Below are 22,466 nucleotides of genomic sequence, written 5' to 3' on the forward strand. Positions count from 1 at the left end.
AATAATAATAAGACAATGGTAGATATTATAATTGCACATTTTGCTAAAGCATTCAATAGATTAGATAGAACCTTATTACTTCAGAAAGTTCACACTTCCACTTCTCCAGAGCTACTTCTTATGGAACCCATTTAGTGGCACTAATTACACTCATAGTTTATGTTCGACATGTTTTGTCTAATTGTATAGATGTATCCAGTACAGTAGCACAGGAATCTGTTCTTGGCCCTTCACTATTTACCATCTTCACATCAGACATGCCCCTCAAGCATTATGTGGGCTATCATCAATTTATTTGTTTATACACTGACAATATTTTATTGAATTCTGCAGTGGATGACATAGCCAGAGTTGTCTACAAACTTTGTTGGAGCATCTGCACTCATAGAATAAAGTAACCTATACCCATCACAATTAACCAGACGTATTATACGTCTGGGAGGTAGGAATGTGGTGACATGGTGTGGAATCAATGGCATAGACTTGGAGCTGGGCTGCCATAGAGCAATCCTGAAACTCAAGTTTAACAACCAGCTGTTCTCCTCTCACAATGATGAAGTCGTCACCAGGGTGATGAGAGTAGTGAGAATAATCCTATACTTTATACAGGGTTGGGTTTTTGATGTCAAAAACTGGTTTAAACTGTAAAAAGCTGGTTTAAACTATCAAAAACCCAAACGAATGCTTTTAAATAATGTTTTGAACACAATAGGTATATAACATGATGCAAAACTTCCTTTTTTGCATATTACAATGTTCTATTTTTTAACAATTTATTACAATAATTAAAACAAAAAATTATTATAATTTGCAATTTTGAATTTTTCAACGCAAAAAAAGGAGTCTAGAACATATAAAATATAATTTTATGATTTATTTTATCTAAACTACTGATTACCTATGTTCAATTTGGTAAGCAAAATAGAGCTGTTTATTCAAAATATGTGTGATTGGGCATCAGTGTTAGGTTTTTGCCCTCAAAAACTATCTCAGTATTAAAACAGTTAAAAACTTATTGTTATGTTGTCGAATACTTTTTAACCTGATAGATGTGTTAAATAACAAAACACTTACTTTTATATAGATTAAAGTGCTTTATATTTTGAAATAATTACTGAGTTATAGAATATCTATTTAGATATTATAAATTTTGTGATCTGCCCAAAGTTTTATTTCATATAAAAATTCTCTCATACGTCTGTTAATACAATAATTAAACTAATTTATTTTCGCTTAAAAATAGCTTAGGTTTGTTGTTTAAAATTCAGAGTTTTAAAGAGTATTTTCAATCAAAGCAGAGCTGGCAGGATTTTATACCCAAACCATTGTTTTGCACGTTCAGATGCAGCTTCAATTGGAAAACCAATGACTACATTACATAAATGCTAGTAAATATACATCATAGTCAAACGTGGGTATTCTTACTTTTGCACTAAGAATAAGCTACAGGAGTTTCTTAAGCATCATATAAAATCAGAACACTGCCAAACTAAAGAACATTTCAGTCCTACAACTTAGTGTATACTAGATATATTCTAATGTTATGCACAATAAGGGCATTGGTCTAAGTATCAGTGATTATCTAGATAATTTAATAACTGAAATTAACATTACATATATGGTGTAAAAGAGTTTTTAAACACTGATCTGTTATAAAAAGAGTACAGCAGATGTTTATATCTATGAACATATAGAAGCAGTTGAAGAAATTTTGGAAGGTCAAGAATCATTTTGAATTGAATATCAAATCATTCCATAGTTTTTACTTCAGCTTTTATACTATGCTTTATTCAAATTGTATATTTTACCAGAAAAGAAAATACATATATATTGTCCAAAATAATTCTGTAGGGAGTAGGAAATTATTTTACAATCATATTAAGTTATTATTATTTTGACAGTTTAAACCGTCAAAACCTGCTAACCCTGCTTTCATGTATCCTGCAGTGAAGCATCTTTAATGAGCGATTTCAAGGCATTCATCCCCCTGGTTCTTGATTATGCTGCAGTGACAAAGAATTAACACAATCATTTACCTCACAAGGTAATGGACAATCGTTTATCGGAGGAAACGCAAAAAGTTTACCAAATAGTTACCTCATCTTCGTGATCTGCAGAGAGACTAGGTCAACTAAAAATTATATTCGCTCATTCAAACGGAAGATTGGATAATGATCTACGGGTTTGGTATAAAATAATGAATCAATACATTCCCTGGGATTTGGATGTTTCCTTTTCCACGTTTACATGCTGCTAATAAAACCAGAAGCAACATTTTTCAAATTCAAGTCCCAACGTCAAAGAACAATGTACATTTCAAGTAAAAATGCTTTACTTATTCATACAGATAACAAGTGAAACAAGCTTCCTGCTGAGGTGGGACAGAATTCCAATTTGTCCATGTTTGTAACCCATTTAAATCTAAACAAGACAGACATTTCAGTTTTTATATTTTAAAAGTATTTTTTCCACATTTTTACTGTATGTGTCCACATGTGTAATAATGTTTTAGATTTTGACTATAAATAGTTTTATAATTATTTTTCCAGATCTTGATTGCATACATTTGTTCATATTTCAGATTTTCAATTATGTTGTGATGTTGTTTGCCTTGGTGAGTAAGAGCTGCTGGCCTTAAGGGGTCTCCTACTTTCTAATATGGTTAGAAACTTTCTTAAGTAGAAATGTTATTTAAAGTATTATTTATATATTGATTTATTTCAAATTTTTACCACATAAATTTGGTTGTGTATGCTACCCTATATACCAGTACAAAATTTCACATATCTCCAATACTCGATTTTTTACAATTTTTCAAAAAAGTGCATTAAAACAGCTTGCATGCATAATAAAATTGTATGAAATCAATATAATTGAATAAAAGTTGATTCAAAATAAAAAGGAAACTATTCAGTTCATAAAATGATGAAAAAGATTATGATTTTATCAACTTGACCTTATTCAAAACTAAATTTTTAAAACAATTTTTTATAAGACAAGTATTTATGTTTTGATTATTATGGATTTTGTATCTTTTTTATCATTTTAAAAACTGAACAGTTTCCTTTATTTGAATCAATTTTTATTCAATTCCATTGATTTCATGAAATTTTATAAAGCATGCAAGCTGTTTTCAATGCATTTTTTTGAAAATTTGTAAAAAATCAAGCGTTGGAGATATGTAAAAGTTTTTGTACTGGCATAGGATGGCACGCACAATAAAATATATGTGGTAAAAATTTAAAATAAATCAATGGATAAATATTTTAAACAATAATATTTACAAAATAACATTTTAAATAACACATAAGAAGGTTCTTTACCATCTTAAACGGTAGGAGACCCCCCTAACAGGAACTTTTAAACCCTTTAATTGGCAAACATTGAAATATCCTGTGGACATAAAAATGAGATGTTACACTTTGGGGAACACACTGCATTTATATGATTTACGTAGATTTAAATAGTACAAGGTGGTTATAAATAAATGGACACTACTCAGATGTATGTAGCTCCTATCCTGATGGAGGTATTGTGATGAAAATTTGTATATAGGATATATGGACCATGGGGGAAAAGAAAGATTCAATTTAAAAAAAGGGGGACACTTTTTTATCGCAGTTATCTTTTCCCTTGGTCCAAACAGGGCCGTAATTAGGGTTTTTGCCACCCCCACAAGTTTAAAATTTAATAATTTTGTGATGGTGTTCTTTGTCCCACTTAAAACTACCCCCCCCCCCCATCCTAAATTTTGCTGATTGGGACAGTTGCCCCCCTCTTTGACCCACCCTCTAGTTCAGACCTTGGTATATTCGTACAAACAACCTATATACCAAGTTTCAATAAAATATGTCCATAACAATGGGCGCTACATAGGTTGGAATAGTGTCAGTATAATTAAACTGACACTACTCAGCTTAATTTTTTTTCTTTCAAAGGAAGGAATATTTCAGAAGTTTCAGATTACAATTCTTTTCCCCTGATGGAATTTGTTTGAAGAAGTATATTTCGGCAGAGTTAAGTTCCAGTCACCAAGTACTACTACTACAGGTCATTTGAAACTTTATGAAACTCTGAAGAAAAGAACTTTTTCAAACTAACAGAGAGTAAGTTTTGGAAACACTATTTCATCATCCTACATTGCATAGTTCTTATTTACAAAGCTTGGCCACAAGTGTCTTACACAACCATCAATGTGGCTTGAAATAAGTTTTGTGGCCAGATAGTGTTGCAAGCCAAATTTTGAGGGATTTGATGCTAAGATTATAGATGATACATATTCACGAAACCAGACTGCCCTGGCATCATTTTCATTTCATCTCCTTCAAATTATGATAATTTTTCCAATGTTGGTTTAAGGATAACCATTGGTTATGCACAGAAGCAATTGTAAATGTGTATAAGTACAAATTTTCAGAGTCCCAGGAATGGATTGATTTATTCATTTTACATTGATTCCAATGGGAAAAATTCGGTTTGCAAACAATTTGGTTTATGAACAAACTTCTGGAATGAATTAAGTTAATATAAACCAAGCATTGATCATGTGCCAATGATGCATATAGTAGCTTAGTGTATGCTGGAATATTTTCATCATGCAGGGCTGCACGTGCACACAGCTTATAGGGAACATTGAGCAAAACCATCTCTGCATTTGAGGAGGCAATACATATCAACTAGTAAAATTCTCCTATCCGTCTTGCTACTTTCAAAAGAGCTCAAGCAAAAATTGAAGGAAATAAAAAAGGTTATTAAATATGCCACAGCTTTGAATGAGTCACAAGGGGGGGGGGGGGGTCAAAAAACAATTTTTAAAACCATTAACTTTCAGTCATTTGACAAATATATACAGAACATGACGCTATTCTTTATGACTTTTCCAATACTTAACTTCTACATAGGTTCTGAAGTCTGAAAAATGAATAGTTTTCTCAAATGGGGCATTTTCTTTTAATACGGGTTCTCAAACTGTGCACCTCCAACTTTTGTCAGAGTCATTGCTCTAGGGTGACCCTGACAAAAGTTTTTCAAAAATTTTTGTTGTTAAACAGCTACAGCAGAGCTCACTGATAAGCATTGAATATGAGAAAGGGGCACCGTAAGTGGAAAAAAATTGAGAACCCTGCCCTAATCTCTACAGACCGATTGGCATAAATGCTGACTGCCCAGAGAGACCATCTTGGGATGGTTTGCACCCTTTCCGAAAGGGATAGATGGGCTCAGACAAATCTATACATATGAAATAACATGTCCTGACTGATTCATCATTGCTGAGCCAAAACTGCTGAAGATATAAATATGTAATTCAATCAGTAGTTTTATTTTATAATGCAAAGACTCACTAAGAGGAAAATTTTCAACATTCCACCAATAACGAGGTTTAAAAGGCTATATGAGACAACATAGCCAAACCAAAACCACACTGAAACTATAAATATGAAATTTTATCAGTAGTTTTATTTTATAATGTAGAGATTCACTCTAAGAAAGGATTTCTCAAAATTCCACCCCAAGGGGTTCAAAATTTATATGGAGAAACTCTAAAGATATATAAATATGAAGTTTGGTCAGTTTTTTTTTTAAACCTCTTAAGGTAGAATTTCAGATTACCAAATTCATGAAAGTGAAGCTGCGAATAAAAGCTAGTCCTTATATAAACACACCCATAAACCTGAGACAACTTTCTGAACTGTTTTCAAATGTGACATTATCTGACCTTTCTTCTGTTTTCTTTTTTTAATTATTATTTTCAACCATGAAAACCAAATTTTCATTCCAAAAAAAAACAAAAAAAACAAACACGAAAAAGAAACATGACAGTAAAATGATTCTTTTTATAAAAAGTAAAAATCCACATACGCTTCCTGTCTCATACGATGTTTCAACTTGCCCAAGCATACACTGCGTACAATTCACAATGATAACACCTCTTCGAGTAGCTCGTTTCAGTTCATCAAATAAATCCTTTCGCTGGGATGGTCCATTTCCAGCTCCATAGGTTTGCAAAACCACTCCTTCTATGGGAGGACTTAAAAAAGCTCTAACCTAGAGGCATTACAAAAAATTGATGTTACATATAATTTGTCATATGTTAAAGTAATTCTTGTTCTAAATTGTTGCAGTAGTTTCAAAAGTTTGAAGTTCAGGATAAACTGAGGTGAATTTTTTTTAATTCCTTGAAAAGCCTTTTTCTTTCTGCTTTTTGCCAAGAGAATGAGTTTTTTCCTACAAATGTAATTTCAGTTTGAAGGGGGTCTTGATAGAGACTGAAGGAGTCTTGACTCACTATGCTTATGGTGCCTATAAAGGAGAGCAAACTCATTGTCCTATATTTTTAATGAAAAAACAGGTTTGCCGCTGCAAGTGATGTCTAATCACTGAAAAAAAGAGTAGGACCAAGAACAGTGATTAGCTATAGCGATAATATAGACATCACACTTTTGCTCAAAGATGGCAGTAAGTCAGCCTGGTATTTTGAGGAGCTCCACATATGCTGGAGTGCTTCACGCACCCCACAGAATTTTTCACGTCCCGCTATAGTAAATTTATAGTAAAAAAAAAAAAAAGACAATTCTCTTAAATATCTGCTTTAAAAAATTTATTGTATTGGCTAATTTGAACCCTGTCTGTTTTCTGCAGTTTAAGTTCCTTTCTGTTTTATAAACTACATTCAGATAATTTGAAGATAATGTGTTTACTTTTGCTACCACAAATCTTGATTTATTGGAAGCGTCTGATATGAAATCTAAGCTTCCAATGACGTTAGATCAATGGTTCTCAATTTTTTAAGATCAAAATTAAGACAATAAATAATCAATGAACAATCACTTATGTTAATTACACACTGTTTATATGTGATTATTAGCTAACATTACATTAATTAATTGATTAAAACATACCATAAAATTAATACAAATATTACAAGCATAACAGTCCTATCGATTAGTAGCCATATACAATTTGTCATTGTATGGATTGTATGATTGTTGTCATGGTCTGGTGGTTGAGAAACACTGAATTAGATGAGTTAAATGGTAATATAAGTGAATTATGAAGTATTTTTGTGTTTCTCCAGCATGCATGTAAGATTGGTATAAGCAGAGTGAAAAATTAAAAAATTTCAAATGCAGATTTTCAAAAGCAACAGTGTGATCCTATAACATTAAAATATCTGTATTTCATAACAGGTTGGCAATAATTAAATTAAAGCAAGAAAAAAAAATCCTCAAATTTCAATATTGTAATCCAATTTGTGGACAGGACAGACTTGCTACAGCAAAGCACCATTATTTTATTCAGATTTATTTATATTATGCTTATTTTTTTATTTTCCTGGCATGCCGGGTAATGTGGGGAATACGGTATATATCTTATATATAAATGTGAAAGTATGTATGTTTGTTCTTTATACAAATCTACAATTTCAGACCAATTCGTCCCTAAATTTTGCATATATATACCAAACAGGACCGGGATTGTACCATAGGCAGACGTGCCAACTTTTGGAATCCAGAAACTTGGAGATTCTCAAGAGGGGGTTATTTCCCCCCCCCCCCGACACTCATAGACTTGATCAAAAAAAAAATTCACAAAAAAAAATTTCTCCCCATCAATTAAGAAAAAGTTCCATTCCTCTCCCCCAACAGGGCCCCAACAGTACCGTTTGCTTCGATTGTCGTGGTTCCCTAACAATGCATTTCAGACATGCACATGCCTTTACAAAAAGTATTTTAATATGTATCTGGTATCTTTGTTCAAGTATAGGAAATAAGATTAGTGGAACAGGTTTTTAATTCTTTCTCACCCAGCTACACTTTCACCTGTATACTATATTTTTTATATTCGTAGCTTTACACATTAACCCTAGAATACTAACTCTGCATCTCAGAGACGTAGAGGTATAGGCACTTAACATGCAGTTTTCATCAGCTTTTTTTCTTAATATTCTAGGGTTAAAGTGTATTTCAATCTAAGTAGGAAAAATTTTCGAGTTAAACAGAATTTCATGATAAGCAGTTTCCACGTTAACAAGGCTTGACAGTAATAATACTGCAGATAATCTACCTCCTTTACAAACTAAATATTCTATTGATTTATTAATCTCAAATACAGTGAATACTTGATTTTATTAATTTCATTTGACTATTTGTTTCCAGCCTTTTAGATTTGCAATTACTTTTGTACTACTCTAGGCATTCATAATAAAACTACTCAAGTAACTGAAATGTCAGAGGGTTTACAAAAGCTTTGCATTAGGGTTCAAAAAAAATTTACAGTTTTCACCACCACCATCACCACATAATTAAAAATGTACTTATCACACGTCTCTCACAATAGGGCCAGCTTCTCAGGTTTCTTTCCCCGCAAATGAAAATTCCAGGAGCTCAGCTCTGGGATTTGAAAAAAATGAGCTATTCATATCAATGTAAACAAAAAAAACATTACCATAACATTACAGAAGCAAACCTATTTTATTACTAAAGTAAAACATTTATATTACAGGGAAGGAAGCTTATAAGCAAAACCATTTATTAACAGGTTTTTTGTTCTTTTTATAGATCTAAATTTGAATTTTGCTGAAAAATTTAGATTTAATAATAATTTATAAATTATTAATTTTTTTTACAAAATTCATCATTTTTAAATGAAAAAAAAATAGCCTATGAAAGTTTTCGCAAATGCATGAAGGTTGACCAAATACAAGTATGAAATACTCGTATCACAGAATTTTCTTCAGCTTTGGCCAATTTGCGATGACCCAACAGTTATTGGCCAGTTTACCAATTGTTGAAAAAAAAGTAGTCAAAGCTACAAGTGATGTCATGTTAAATCATGCAGTTACGGGAGTTGACCATACCAGTTTTAACTAGCAGACAGACCCACAAACACAAAAAATATTAAAAACACTGTGATTCATTCAACTACCACTTTAACCCCTTTGCGTACAAGCTTTTGGAAACAAATTTGGATGATTTATAGTTGAAATACCAGAGATAAATCTCAAAAACTGGCATCTTTGTACAAATATAGGAAATAAGATAAGTGGAATAGTTTTTTATAATTCTTTCTCACCCAGCTAATTTCTCCTGCATACTATATATTTTTTATTTGTGAGAGAGTGGTTAGGGATGAAAGAAATAAAAAAAATGCCATGGGGCAAAGGGAAAAAAATATAATTCCTTTCATAGGGTTACCAATAAAAAATTGCAGTGATGAGAGGGGAAAAAAAGAGAGCATGAGATAAAGTACTTCTTCCATCTACTTTAGTACAAGACATCTCACCCTTGTACATCAAGAGGTTACTTCCAAACTGGAACAGAGCTGTTAGCACTTCAAGTAGTCAACCATCAATTTAGTTACTTCCAGACTAAATTGATGGTTCTATAAGTCACTTGTTGACAACCTTAATCATTGAGAACTATGAGCAATGTAGTATTATAATGTTTTCAGAAGTCAGTGAGTGTTAATTCTGTGTGTCAGATATTATTGCAGGATATATTTGGAAAAAGTTCTGTTTACAGCTTCATAAAGTTTGAAATGACCTGCTGATCCATGGATAAGAAAAGTCGTATTCGGAGAAAAGAACTTTAAGTAAAGTCGCCATATTGTCAGACTTCATAATTTTTCTACTGTTCCTTCGGATTTAGTCTAATTTTTTCTGGATTGCATGGTTGTTAACCGAATCATTTTTGTTGTTCATCATAAACTGAATTGTTTGCAAACTGAGATTCAGCAATTTAAACTGTGACAGTGTTGCATAACATACTGACTCATTTGCAGTCGCATGGATTTCTTGATCTAAAATTACTTGATATGTTACTAGCGACCCCATATTCTACAGCCTACCCTTCTCCCAATCTAGTCTAATTTTCTTTACTACTCTTTCCTCAAATTCATCACCCTGTGCCATGACCCGCTTGGTGTCCCCCCCCCCCCTCCACTCTTGCAAGTAAAACTGTTTCTAAGTTGCTCTTTTGATCACCCTCATGCTCACACACTCTCTAAGCCACTCTTTTAGTCATTCACATGCTTGCACACTGTTTTGGTTGCTTGCACTCTCTCTCTCTCTCTCTGTTTTGGTTATACTCACACACTTGTACACACTTTAGGTAACTCTTTTACTTGCTCACTGACATAGTTCCTTGCTTTATGGGCCACTCTTCTGATCATTTACACATTTACTTACACATTCTCTAGATCACTCTTTTGCTCACTCATGTGCTTGCAAACCACTTTTTGGTCACTCAATGATCTAGTCCCCAGCTGTCTGAGCAGATGCAGATTTATCATGGCCCCCACCCACATTTTGCAGCAGGGCCCTAGGATGAGATATTTTTTCGAACTCCCAGGCTGGAATTTTTACGAGCCTCCATAGTTAATTTAAAAGAAGAAAAGAGACAAAAAAATGATGAAAATTATCCAGGACTGGAGCACTGTTATCCCCCCACCCTTGTGGGGGCCACTGGATTTATTGAGGGTTATACAAATTTTGCCATGCTTCTCCCATTCTACTAATTTTCTTGACCGCTTATTTCTCAAGTTTGCTACCCTGGACTATAGCCCATTAAGCCTCCTATAAATAAGCCACTGTTGATGACCACAACCATGCTCTAAACATCCTTCAACTTCCTGAACAGACAAAAATGTTGAAACAATTCGCGAAATTTTGTGTGAAGATCAATGACCCATGAAATTAAGGAGTGGGTTTGGTGCAGCAAATTTTAACGGATGATTTGAAGATGAGAAGGGTGAGTTCACAGTTTGTGTCTCTGTTCCTGACCGATTGTCAAAAACAGTCATGCTTTAAAAAGACATCTCCAAATCAACCCAGATTTCTTATCCAAAAAAATTACTGGTGACAAGATGCGGTGCTATGGCTAGGATCCTGAAATCAATCAACAATCATGTCAGTGGAGGACTTCATTCTTGCCTCATCCAAAAAAAAAAAGGTTGTCAAGTGAAGTCAAATGTCAAGACAATGCTCATCTGTTTTTTTTAAATGAGAGGGCTGGTGCATAAGAAATTACTTCTTCAACATCACATTGCTAATCAGGCTTTCTATTTGAATGTGCTGAGAAGATGGTGTAACAGAGTACAGCAAAAAAGACCCAATTTGAGGGAGACAGATGACTGGTTTTTCCATCACAATAATGTTCCATCTCTCGCAGCTGTCACAGTGCAGGGTATGAAAAAATCATTTGAAAAAGCAGTATGGAAAAGAGCATTGTCCAGCATCACCACAGATGAATCTAAAAATTGTTTTGAAAAATGGAAGAAAAAAGGACAAGTGCATTAGTTTCAATTTAGAGTACTTTGAAGGAAATTCTAGTATAGTCTTTATCCAAATGGCTCTGCTGATTTGTAAAGTGGTCAGTCATTTTGTGAGTTAGCCAGATTTTGAACATTGGCTATGACAATTAAATCATACAGGGTTATTCAAAACTCTTGGTGCAAACATTGAAGGGTGATAGAACACATATAAATGATAATTTTTCTCAAGGAAAATGTGTGGTTGAATATGTATGTGTTGAGATGCAAACACTATAATAAGACACCTCAATCTGTGTGTATGACTATTTCCACTGATCTGTTTTAAAAATGATGCATTTTTTTTCAATAAGGTTTTTTTTTATGTGCATGTGCGCTCCCCCACCAAACTTCAAGGACAATAAACCCAGAAGATAAATACTCTCTTTTTTTCTATTTTATATATAGTACATTTGGGTAATACGCAATAGTTTGGTAAAATTTATTTTAAACGTTTTCATTTTAAACTACAAATTCCATATTACACCACGAAAATGATTTTTTAAAATGCCCTTTCCCTTAGCTGTAATATAAATTTTTAAATACAATAACTTGTAAATGCAAAGACAAGAACTGAAATTTTATACAAATATAGGTTTCTACCATGTTTCAAATTAGAATAATAAAAAAAAGTAGTTTTACTACTTTTAAAGTGGTTAAAGTATTTTTCCATATTACCCAAATGTTTTATACTGCATGTATATTATTTCACTTCCTTGATTTACAGAAAGGGATGGAAAAAGGATCGATTTCAAAATTTCAAATGCTGTCTCTTTTACAAGATTCATTGAGAGACTGGTTATTTGTGGAGATGAAGATTACAAGGAAGAAAATTCATCACTGCCCCCACGGGGACTCGAACCCTGGTCTCTCGCTTCTTCCTTGTAATCTTCATCTCCACAAATAATCAGTCTCTGAATGAATCTTGTATTGACAAGTGGAGAGGACATTTCTATATGCTGTCTCTTTTGCCTGTCATCAAACTGTAAACAAATGATTGCTCTGACTATTATGGGTTGATCTGACAAGGTATGGAGGATGGGAAACATGTTCCATTCAGAAAATTCCTTTACAAAATTTCTGGGCTGATCATCGCCCAAATTAAGAGGCTGTTAACCCTTTGGCTGCACAAATAGTCAAAAATATGTTTCTCTCTCGATGCAAGTGAAGAAAACTTCCTTTTCCTTCTTTTCAGTTTTCTTTTGTGAAGGATAAATAGCAAGTACATTCAGACATTGCAAATTCAATACAATAAAAAGAAATGGATACAAACACAAAATATGAAGTCACAACATGCTAATTGCCAAACAAGGTGGCTGTAAAAGGGCAGAGATGCCGCTGTAATCTAATTCACCTGTTTGAAAAAATCTGGGCCCTTTGAGTGAAAGTGGGCCCCTCTCGAAAAGAAAGTATGGTTTCCCCCCCCCCCCCCATAATTCACTTGTATCTCTAAATATTTTCCAGCATGCCCCAGATATTTGATCACCAGCTTATATCTCTTCATTGAGACAGAGCGGTGGCCAGGTTCTGAGTAGGAGGAGGAGGTATTTCTGTGAATCAAATAAATAATTCATTTCTAAAAACATGTTCTATCCAAACAGTGGCGGATCTTGATTTTGTGGGGCCCCAGGCGCAACCTGATCTGGAGGCCCCTATTGACCCTACTAAGAATGGGATGGTTCAGTAAAATGAATGCAGAAAATCGTAACGTTTTTTATTTTTGGATCAACAAAAACATAAACACAAAAATAAAGTATAAAAAAAATATTCTCAAGTACTAGAAAAAAAATCACATTCCCATTTAAAAGAAAAAAAATCACATTCCCATTTAAAAGAAAAAAATCACATTCCCATTTAAAAGAAAAAAATCATATTCCCATTTAAAAGAAAAAAAATCACATTCTCAGATAAAAAAAAAAAATCACAATAAAATTCTGCATCATATTTTTAGTAGTTTAGTATTACTAATTAATAAAGATAAACAGTGTTCCACTTTAAACGAGCATCACTTGTTTAAAGTGGAACTTTTCTTGCCTTCATTCTCACAAACTTATCAATCATAGATTCATAATCTAACAATTGAACAACATCATTTTTTATAAGCATAAGTGACAAATTGCTCAAACATAATTAACTTAATGAATTACGCAAATAATTCTTAACCCGTTTAAGTTTGGAGAATGAACGTACACCGCTTGCATTGCATATAGGCATTGTCAAAAAGATTCTCAAAATAGTTTCTACATTATGAAATGTAGACTGCAGTCCATCAATTAATAATCTATACATATCGACAGGATCAGATAGGTTTTCTTCCTTAGCATATTTGATGAAATGGAGAACTTCATCTTTAAAATATTTAATGTCGATATCATTGCTGTATTTAAACGATAATCTATCTATCCACACATTCAATAATTTTATCCCTACTCATTTTCTCATTGAAAAAACTTTGAAAAAACATTGAAAATCATTCAAAACATTGCTGTAAACAGTGAATCTCCTGGATATCTCAGATATGAGTACATCACATATCACATTATGTATGTTAATTATAAGAGATTGCCTACCAACGAAACGTGTTATTATTGGATGTTTCTCCAAACTGCAATTTTCTTTCCCTTATTCTGCCATCACTATCTTTATAGTGCCTATTCTCTGTTAGTAAAAATTTGCTTCATTTTAAATAACATCAAACACCACTGCATTGACCAAATATGTTAGCTGCGTTATTGTAAGTTTGGCCTCTACGGTTTCTGATATTAATACCTAGGTTTTGCAATGATTCCAACACAACTTTTTCTAAATATGCTGCACCATGCTTCTCGATTGAATCCAAAAAATCTTTCTTTGATATCTCCTTGCTTATTAACAAACCATAAGATTAGAGTCAATTGGTCTATGTGGGTCATATCGGAAGTCTTCGAATCCACAATTATCGAAAAATACAATGCTTCTTGAACTTCAGCAATTAAAAACTTTCCAACTTCTCACTCCCCATCAAATTTACAAACTCGTCAAGCACACAGTGTGTGACAAATAATTAATGTTACCTCTACCAGGATTATTGTATTTTTGCAAATGTGATTACTCAAAGTTTTTTTTTTAACTGGCATCAATGACTATTACCCAATACCCACCGTGAAAATAGGTTTTAGAAGATATTAAAATTTGCCTACAATTATTATTTTATAATTCTCATGTTAACAGACAATAAAAATTTAATTTTGGTTTTTGAGGATGGGGCACCCAACCATTCGGAGGCCCAGCTTTGCTGAGGCCTCATGCGTCTTGTGTGGTAATCTGCCACTTTATTCAATGTTTCATTTACTTTCATTGTCTACTTAGTAGGAAAAGCTTGCAAAGAAGCCCATTAACACTGAGAATTTAACATATGAAATATAACAAATCTAAAACAAATGTACAGTTGATCCCGCTCATAATGTTCCCATTTAGAACATTTTAGTACGACATATTTTCACATGGAACAGTTGATCAACTTTGCCCAAGAATATTAAGAAGATTATATGAAAATACAAAAATCCTAATGCATTTCAAAACCAATGGGTGTATCTTCTTCAGAGGAAAAATATTTAACTACTAGTCACACTAACCAAGTTTCCCACTTGGGTTAAATACCAAATCTTAACGCTCAGTTGTTCAGCGGAAAAAGTACGTCTGTTCACTTCAAACGTTGTGGTCAGAATGAAGCTTTAAGCCTGCGTGAGATACTAATGCAGCATCCTGATTGGACGCTTGCAAAATAGTGCTACCAGATTGGTCTATTAGAATTTTCTTAGAATTCCTGCTCGAATGAATTTAAGCCATAGTGTTGCAACCGGGGGTGTAGATTTATTATTGTTCACTAGTATATTTTTGAAGGCCCGAATATATGTGCCTTCATAGAAATCTAAATCAACTGTGGACTTTGTAGAAAAACTCTTGTTTCTTGAACTCTAAATCTAAGGTCTCTTGCCAACAATGAGCGACGATGGTCGATCTTTCACATTCCTGATTCTTAATAGAGCAAGCTCATTTAATCTTGCTTTTATGGGTCTCCTTGTCTATCCTATATAACCAAGAGGGCAATCAGTACATGGAATGTAATAAATGCCCCTTTGTTTATTCTGTCCATGTCTTTTCCCTTAACTGTCAAATAGTTCAAAGCAATAACTTTGTAATCGAAGTATTCGTCCAGAAAGTCAAAAACGGCTCGTGTGGGCGAGAGCCCCATCTTGCATGAACCACACTGTGCCTGGTTGATCGTCCACCGCTTGTTCAGTGGCGACAAATTGCCTCATCTGTAAACAATATTCGGGTGACCTGGAAACCAGAACCATCAATCATGTTGAGTATCTCGTTAGTGAAATCCCCTCATTGTCATTCAGCTCGAACTGGCATGGAGTGCCAGAATTGAATCTTGTACAGAAGCATTTGTAATGCCTTTTCCAGGATTCTGTATGTGCTGGGTGGTGATTCCGCATTCAGCTGCAAGTCTGCGGATAGATTCATTCGGATGATGATGCAAGTGTTGTTGCATTTTCAGGTGTAATGACGGAGAGTGGGTGGGATCTACATTTCCAACTAACGCATCGGCCGCATTGCCAGTCTGTTGTGAAATTTTTTGAATAGCTCACGAATTGTTCTCCCATCTGGGCCTTTTGCAACTTGAAAAACTGCATTTGAAAACTTCTCCTTGCGGCAGTAGGGCTGTGATTTAATCTGGGGTACTTCAACACAATAAACACACATTCCTCCATGGAATACATCAGTTCCAGAATTTCTTTCCCTATACGATAATGGTGGTCACGTTTCAACGGCGAAATCTTCGATGACTGATCGTTCTCGCCGTCTTAGCTCTCTTTATAGGGATCTGTAATGCCACCTACAACGCCATCTATTGGCTCAATTTGTAACTCAAATTTTGGGGTTTCTGTATCAGATTCTTACGGTTTTTAATAAACATACCACTGGTTTTATGCTTCTATCTATCACAGTTTCTGAGTTATTTATTTTCAAAGTTATGAGTCTTTCGTGAAACACCCGTTATTCGAAAAAATACATTCTTATACCATATGTTAATTTAAAATTGTTTTTGAGAGCTAGTGATGCACAATTTCTGTGGAAGAAATCCTTGTGCTTTTCCACAAGCTGATTCTGCATACACACCCATGATTTTCGCAATGCAAAACGGTGACTATCACATAGCAGCTAGATGTCAAAACTGTGGATATTCAAGGTAGAGTTTTGCAGATTCTGGTTTTTTTTTCTGAACGATCTCTCAGAAAATGTTTTACAATTTGAACATGCATTCCAAATCATTTACTATTTTATAAAAAATGTGCATTCGCAATCTTGTAGGAACAAGGAGAATTTACACCATGTAGAAACTGTCTTTGAATGCCAGCAGATAGGTGCAAAAGTACCATAATTTCCAAAATGTAACCGAGGGATATAAAACCCGCAGGGGAATAAAAATTCTGAAATTTGAAATTTTTGAAAATGGCCAAAAGCCTCCTAGTATCTAGGAGACTTTGATATGGCCTCTCATTAAGGGAAGCAACTAGGTATCCATCTTATTCTTTAACAACCCACGTGTATATCAATACAATACAGTATACAAAGTAATAAAACCACTTCTTCAATGTTGCACGATCATGATAGACAGTAAAAATAAGAAAAAGGAAGGGAAAAAAGTTGGGGAGGTTTTTCTCTCTACTTTCTTCTTCTTGGAACTAGGAAAGACTGCATCCCGGAGGACACGTGAACCAAATTTTTATATGTCCCTTTTCAAAATTCTGGGTATTTGACACACTATAGCGCATCTATGGCATCTCTGTGAAAGGGTTTTAATTCCTGGTTTCCCACTTGGGTTTAAACCCACTGTCATGGAAATGCTAATGATTTGAGGTAGACACTTTACCCCCCACCCCCACCCCACAAGCAAACCTGTCAGAGAATGGGGGGGGGGGAGGAAAAAAAACTAGAACATACATGCGTACAACAACATTTATAAGTCATTTCAAGAATTTCATGTAAAAAAACAATTTAAATCATCAGAGGATGGTTGAGCAGGCCACTATGTTGATTGTCTATAGATAATAGGAGTGCTTTAAGAGTTAAGGGAGTAAGATATCTTGGCATATCTAATGAAAAGGTTAAAGACATCAAGTGTGGCAAGGAAGTCTTCAAAAGTTTCAATGGGAGTTGCGTGCACAATATCCAGAAGATAATTCCACAAAAAGAAGTCTGGGAAGTAGAGATCATGGGAAAGGGGACCCTACAAATAGTCCAACTGTGTCCAATCCACTGTATAATAAAATGTAGCATTTAAATAATTCCACATTCCATAGCTAAAATAGGCTCCCTTAATCATGCTGGAACCGCATATGAACTCAGATGGTTGATGGCACACATCACAACAAATCTGTTGAGAAAAATATGGTGTTTTCTTCTTGTGGGGAGAACTGTTATTCATTCTTCAAAAGCACCCTCAATCACCTTTGATTCTGTCTTGTGTGTTACCACCTTTGCTAAAGTGATTTAACCACTTCACATACAAGCTTTTGGTATTTCGATTATCTCTATTTGACGAATCGGTAATAAATATGGCAACCTTGTCCTTACCTAACCGCATGTGAGAAAAAGGAAGATGGGGAAATTAAAAAAATCCAAAAGGAAAAAGTATAGAGTTTTTTCAGTCTCTTTTCATCCTTACCCTACATGTTCTCTTTTACATATATATAGTAGAAAGATACATTATATGTGTGGGGAAAAAATCATTAATAGGAATATAAACAAAGGGGGAGATATCTACAGGAATATTTATAGGGCTACTATAAAGCTTCACGATGGTGAAGAGGAAGAAAAGAAAGCACAGAACTTGTTTGAATTTATTCCACTGGCATTTGAACATAATATTACGCCTGTGATCTTAAAGGGGTTAACACACACACAACATAATCATTAAAAATTATTTTTTTTGTGTTGTATATCACCTCTTAAAGTTTGTACCAAGAGTTTTGAAAATCAGTATACCTAACTTTATACTCAAATTTCAGTGAAATAAAAAGTATTTAATAGTTGATTACTTTATATAAAAGAACACAGAGACATTGAGAATATTTTTTGACTTTCCAGAGGCATTCTGGTTTTTTTCCTCTCTTTTCAAAATTGTCTTCATCTTTCAATGACCGCAGAAAATTTTAATAAGGGCATACAATGATTAAAGTGGTACTCTCACCTACAACAGTCTTCTTCTGTGTGGAATCCAAGTAATGAGAGAAAAAATATTATCTGAAAATGCATCAACTTGCAGGCAAATATAAAACTAACAAGCATATAATGCACCAGAAAAAGCTGATTCTTTACACCAAAGCTAAGGCATCTTCAACAAGTCAAATCAAACTATCTTTAAAACTGAGCTATGTGCTGTATTTTTTTCGTAAGAAAAACTACTTTTATGCTGCATGGATGATACTGTACAATACTAATCAAAATTAGTTAGCATTGTACATTATCATTTACACAGCATAGGATGATATTATACAATGCTAACTGACAGGGCCGGAGTAACCATTAAGCAAAATAAGCACGTGCGTAGGGCATCTAACTACAATTATTATTACCCATGTGAGAGACAGTTTGGTGCCTCTCTGGCTTATAAGCTGCACCAGTAAAATAACCGCGAAAACTCGATGCTGTGTTCCCAGACAGATGAAATGCTTCAAAAATTGTCACCTTGTAGTCAGTGGTTAGAGAACTAGCCTCTGATTATGCAAGTTTGGGTTCGAATCCCAGTTCTTCAATGTCTACTAATGCTAATAAATTTCCTGGACAGATGTCTTGGTAGTGAATGAGAATCACATCTACGAATTGTTTAAATCAGTACGCTCATAGTTTGGAATTTTGCATAAAAACATAAAAAAAATTTTTTTTTTGCTTCTGCATAGTCTAAACTGCCTGCAGCTACCGTTTTGTGGTTCGATCTAGAACTCCTAGAATATAGGTTCAATCTACCATAGAAGTAAAAGAAATACTAACAGATTGCAACTTGAAAATGGATCTGAAAGAACAGGTACCCAATGATAATGGCTCACCAAAAATAATGCAATATCGGCCATGCCAAGATTCAGTGGTTGTGTTTGAAGCTCTTTGTGAAATTCTAACAAGCAGTTGATGGGAGAAAATATTTTTACATGTTTTGTAAAATATTTTGAAAAAAAAAGTCTAAAAATTTAAGGTCTGTCTTTTTGGGAAATGAGAAAGAAAAATTCCAAAAACTTTTCAAAGATGTCCCAAAACTAAGCAAAAATGACCCAAGAGATATTATCAATGATTTGCAAGTTGAAAGTCTCTTCTCCCCTTCTTTTCTCTATGTCCATGTTTAAAAATATTCAAATCATATATGCTTTAGATTAGTTAATTCTAAAATATAAAATTTCACATTTAATGCTGTTTTTTCCCCCATAGATTCAATATCGAGTAATATACACTTTTCGGGATGGGGGGGGGGGGGTTCAATCCGGCCCTGTTAACTGATTTTGATTAACATAGTAGGGATGTGAACTGAATTAACAGGATCTAAATTATATAGAAATTGAGTGTTTTATATAATTCTTAATTATATAAGGAACTTAAATATAATTGGGAGAAATATTTTATTAATAAAAATAACTTTCAGGTATTGATCCTTGGGAATGCATGTCTTTACATGACGTTAGAGTGAGCTCAACTCCTTACAGGCCCACTGTCATTTTCACTTTTTAAAAAGGATATTCAACTCTGAGACTTCACTCATGTGTTGTTGAGCAAATAAATTCTAGTCTATTTTGAAAAAAAAAACCTCCAGTTTTGATATTTGGATGAATCACCACATTGAAGTAGAAAATCGGCAGAGAGAATATCTCTTTATGCATTAATTTTCTCCCCAATGCATGCCACTTTACTTTGCTTAGGAAAAAATGACTCAGATAACCATAAGGGTTTGCTTCTGAAAAGTTATGGTATATGATATTCTAATGATCATGCTTATAAATAGAGCCAGGATTATATGCAAATGCATATGTGCATTTGCATATTTTGGCCTTTTCCAGCATTAATGCATATAAATGCATAAAATCAAAAAAATTTCAGAATAAGTGCATATTTGTGAAGGTTTATTGAAGCTCAATCACTTTTTCATAGTTTTTCAGCTCATAATATTTTCATAGTATCGGGTTTTTCCCGCAGGTAGGATTTTTTTTTTTTTCAAATATCAACTGTTTCAGCGTTAGCGTAAAAAATATTCGGTTCTTTTAGAGATAGCCTCGAAATTCTTTTTTTTACTGTTATTTCGTTACTGAACAGCCACGACTAACTAGAAATTGAACATGCTTAAATAAAAAATATTTAAAAGTTATATGCATATGTGAGGCGGTAAATGAATATGCACTAACAAATAGAAAATATGCATTTTTAAAACATATTTCATTTTTTTTGCATATAGTGATTTTTTACCGCATATTTCCTAATTTTAACTTTTTCATTATTTTTCAAACACAATTGTATTATTATTGTACAAACACAAAGCACACAAAAGGCAAATTGCCTAATGAGGTGGAAGAAAAAAGATACCCATAACAGATATGGATATGTGTAAAGATAGTATATATTTCGGCATTTTTAAAGTCATATTTTAGCCTTTTTAAGTGCATATTTGCATATTTTTAGAGCATATTTTAGCCTTTTTAAGTGCATATTTGTATATTTTTAGAGCATATTTTGCCACTTTTTAAGATCATATAATCCAGGCTCTACTTATAAACATTCAAAACACCGAAAAACCCATGAAGGATACTAACATAGCACAGCAATAAACTAACATGAATTAATATTTCAAACAGGGGTAAAAAAAATCAATTTGAATTTGCAATGCCAATACAAAAACTTCCAAACTTTAACTTACCACCTCAACTGTTATACTTGGAAATAATCTTAACAGACCAACATTTCTATTTAGAACACCATGGACATTGAATCTTTCTATCTCAGATGGTTTGAAAACATTACGCCAATCAACTGAAACAAAAGAATATAACCAAACTGAAATAAAATAATATTTGCAAAAACTGACATGGAAGAATTTTTTGTGTGCAGGTAAGCTTTTAATACAGGGCATTCCCTGCATTTATGGCCTAAATGCAAGTATGGTATAGCACATCAAACCCAACAATGTTAATCATGGCCTATATGGCCACAAACACAGAGAAGCGCTGGTAAAGGGGTGTAGATAAGGCAGCATAGCTTAAAAGTGGTTGATCAATCAAACTTTCAGAATTCTTAGGGGGTCTACCAAAACACCAGGCAATAGAGTAGTGTAACAAGCTACTCACTGGCTCATTACAAAATTGGTAGAACTATTCATTAGTATTTAAGGGGAAGTAAATCACTTAATTTTAATGGAAGCCTACGAGAATAATGTTTTCTTTTTTTATATTTACAACACTAGACAGTTGAAATAAGGACAGCCTGTAATTCAGAAATGAGAAAATCTGTAGTTAGAAATAGGTGAGGCACCTATGCATAGAAGTTACTTCTAAAACCTTGTGTAGGTTCTCAGAACTGACCCCACCCTTTGGGTAGTGGTGTCTCAGAACGGTATCAGGCAGATTTGCTCATTGGAATATAGACATTATGGCGGCAGCGAGATGCCATTAGGGGATTCTAGAATGGGACCCAAAGGGTGGAGATGTGATGTTTTGAAGTCCAGAACTAATGAGGGAACACAGGGAAAGATAGGACAAGGAAGGGTTGGTTAGGAGTCAGAAGGAACTGGGATTCGGATTCTAGTAGTTTTTTTGTGGAAGTTTTGATGACTGATGAAATACTTATGGATAGTTGGAGGAGCTTAACATGACCAAATTTAGGGGATAAGTCTTGTACACACTTCTGCTTTCTCTATCCCTCTCACTCAAAGGTTGACAGCATCAAAATATATATATATATATATATATATATTAATTTTATGTATATATTTAAACGCAATCTCATATATACATTTATTATACCTGTAAATAAATATTCTTTTAATACAGCTTGAGGAAGTAATGATTAGTTAATTGGTATTACGCATATACAGTAATGAGCCAGTTCCAGATGCTGATAGTAGCTCTGGAACC

The 22,466-nt window shown here is 33.7% G+C and overlaps 1 protein-coding gene across 7 annotated transcripts in view; it reads right to left on the reverse strand.

Annotated features, from left to right (window-relative positions):
• Positions 1 to 22,466, reverse strand: part of LOC149079909 (uncharacterized) — a 161,959-nt gene that overhangs the window by 53,771 nt on the left and 85,722 nt on the right. For all 7 annotated transcript variants that reach the window (XR_016193512.1, XM_089238700.1, XM_089238697.1 and 4 more), the window contains 2 exons: positions 21,254 to 21,366; positions 5,860 to 6,045 (listed from right to left, as the gene is read on the reverse strand). Coding sequence is in view for 6 of the 7 variants with exons in the window: in XM_089238700.1 (XP_089094826.1) it covers positions 5,860 to 6,045; positions 21,254 to 21,366 (299 nt within the window). In the remaining variant the exon portion in view is untranslated. The remainder of the gene's footprint in view (positions 1 to 5,859; positions 6,046 to 21,253; positions 21,367 to 22,466) is intronic.

Source organism: Pholcus phalangioides, unplaced genomic scaffold (genome assembly GCF_987345545.1).
Source record: "Pholcus phalangioides strain wild (caught in Gottingen) unplaced genomic scaffold, Ppha-v1.0 ptg000011l_1, whole genome shotgun sequence".
Classification (NCBI taxonomy): domain Eukaryota; kingdom Metazoa; phylum Arthropoda; class Arachnida; order Araneae; family Pholcidae; genus Pholcus; species Pholcus phalangioides.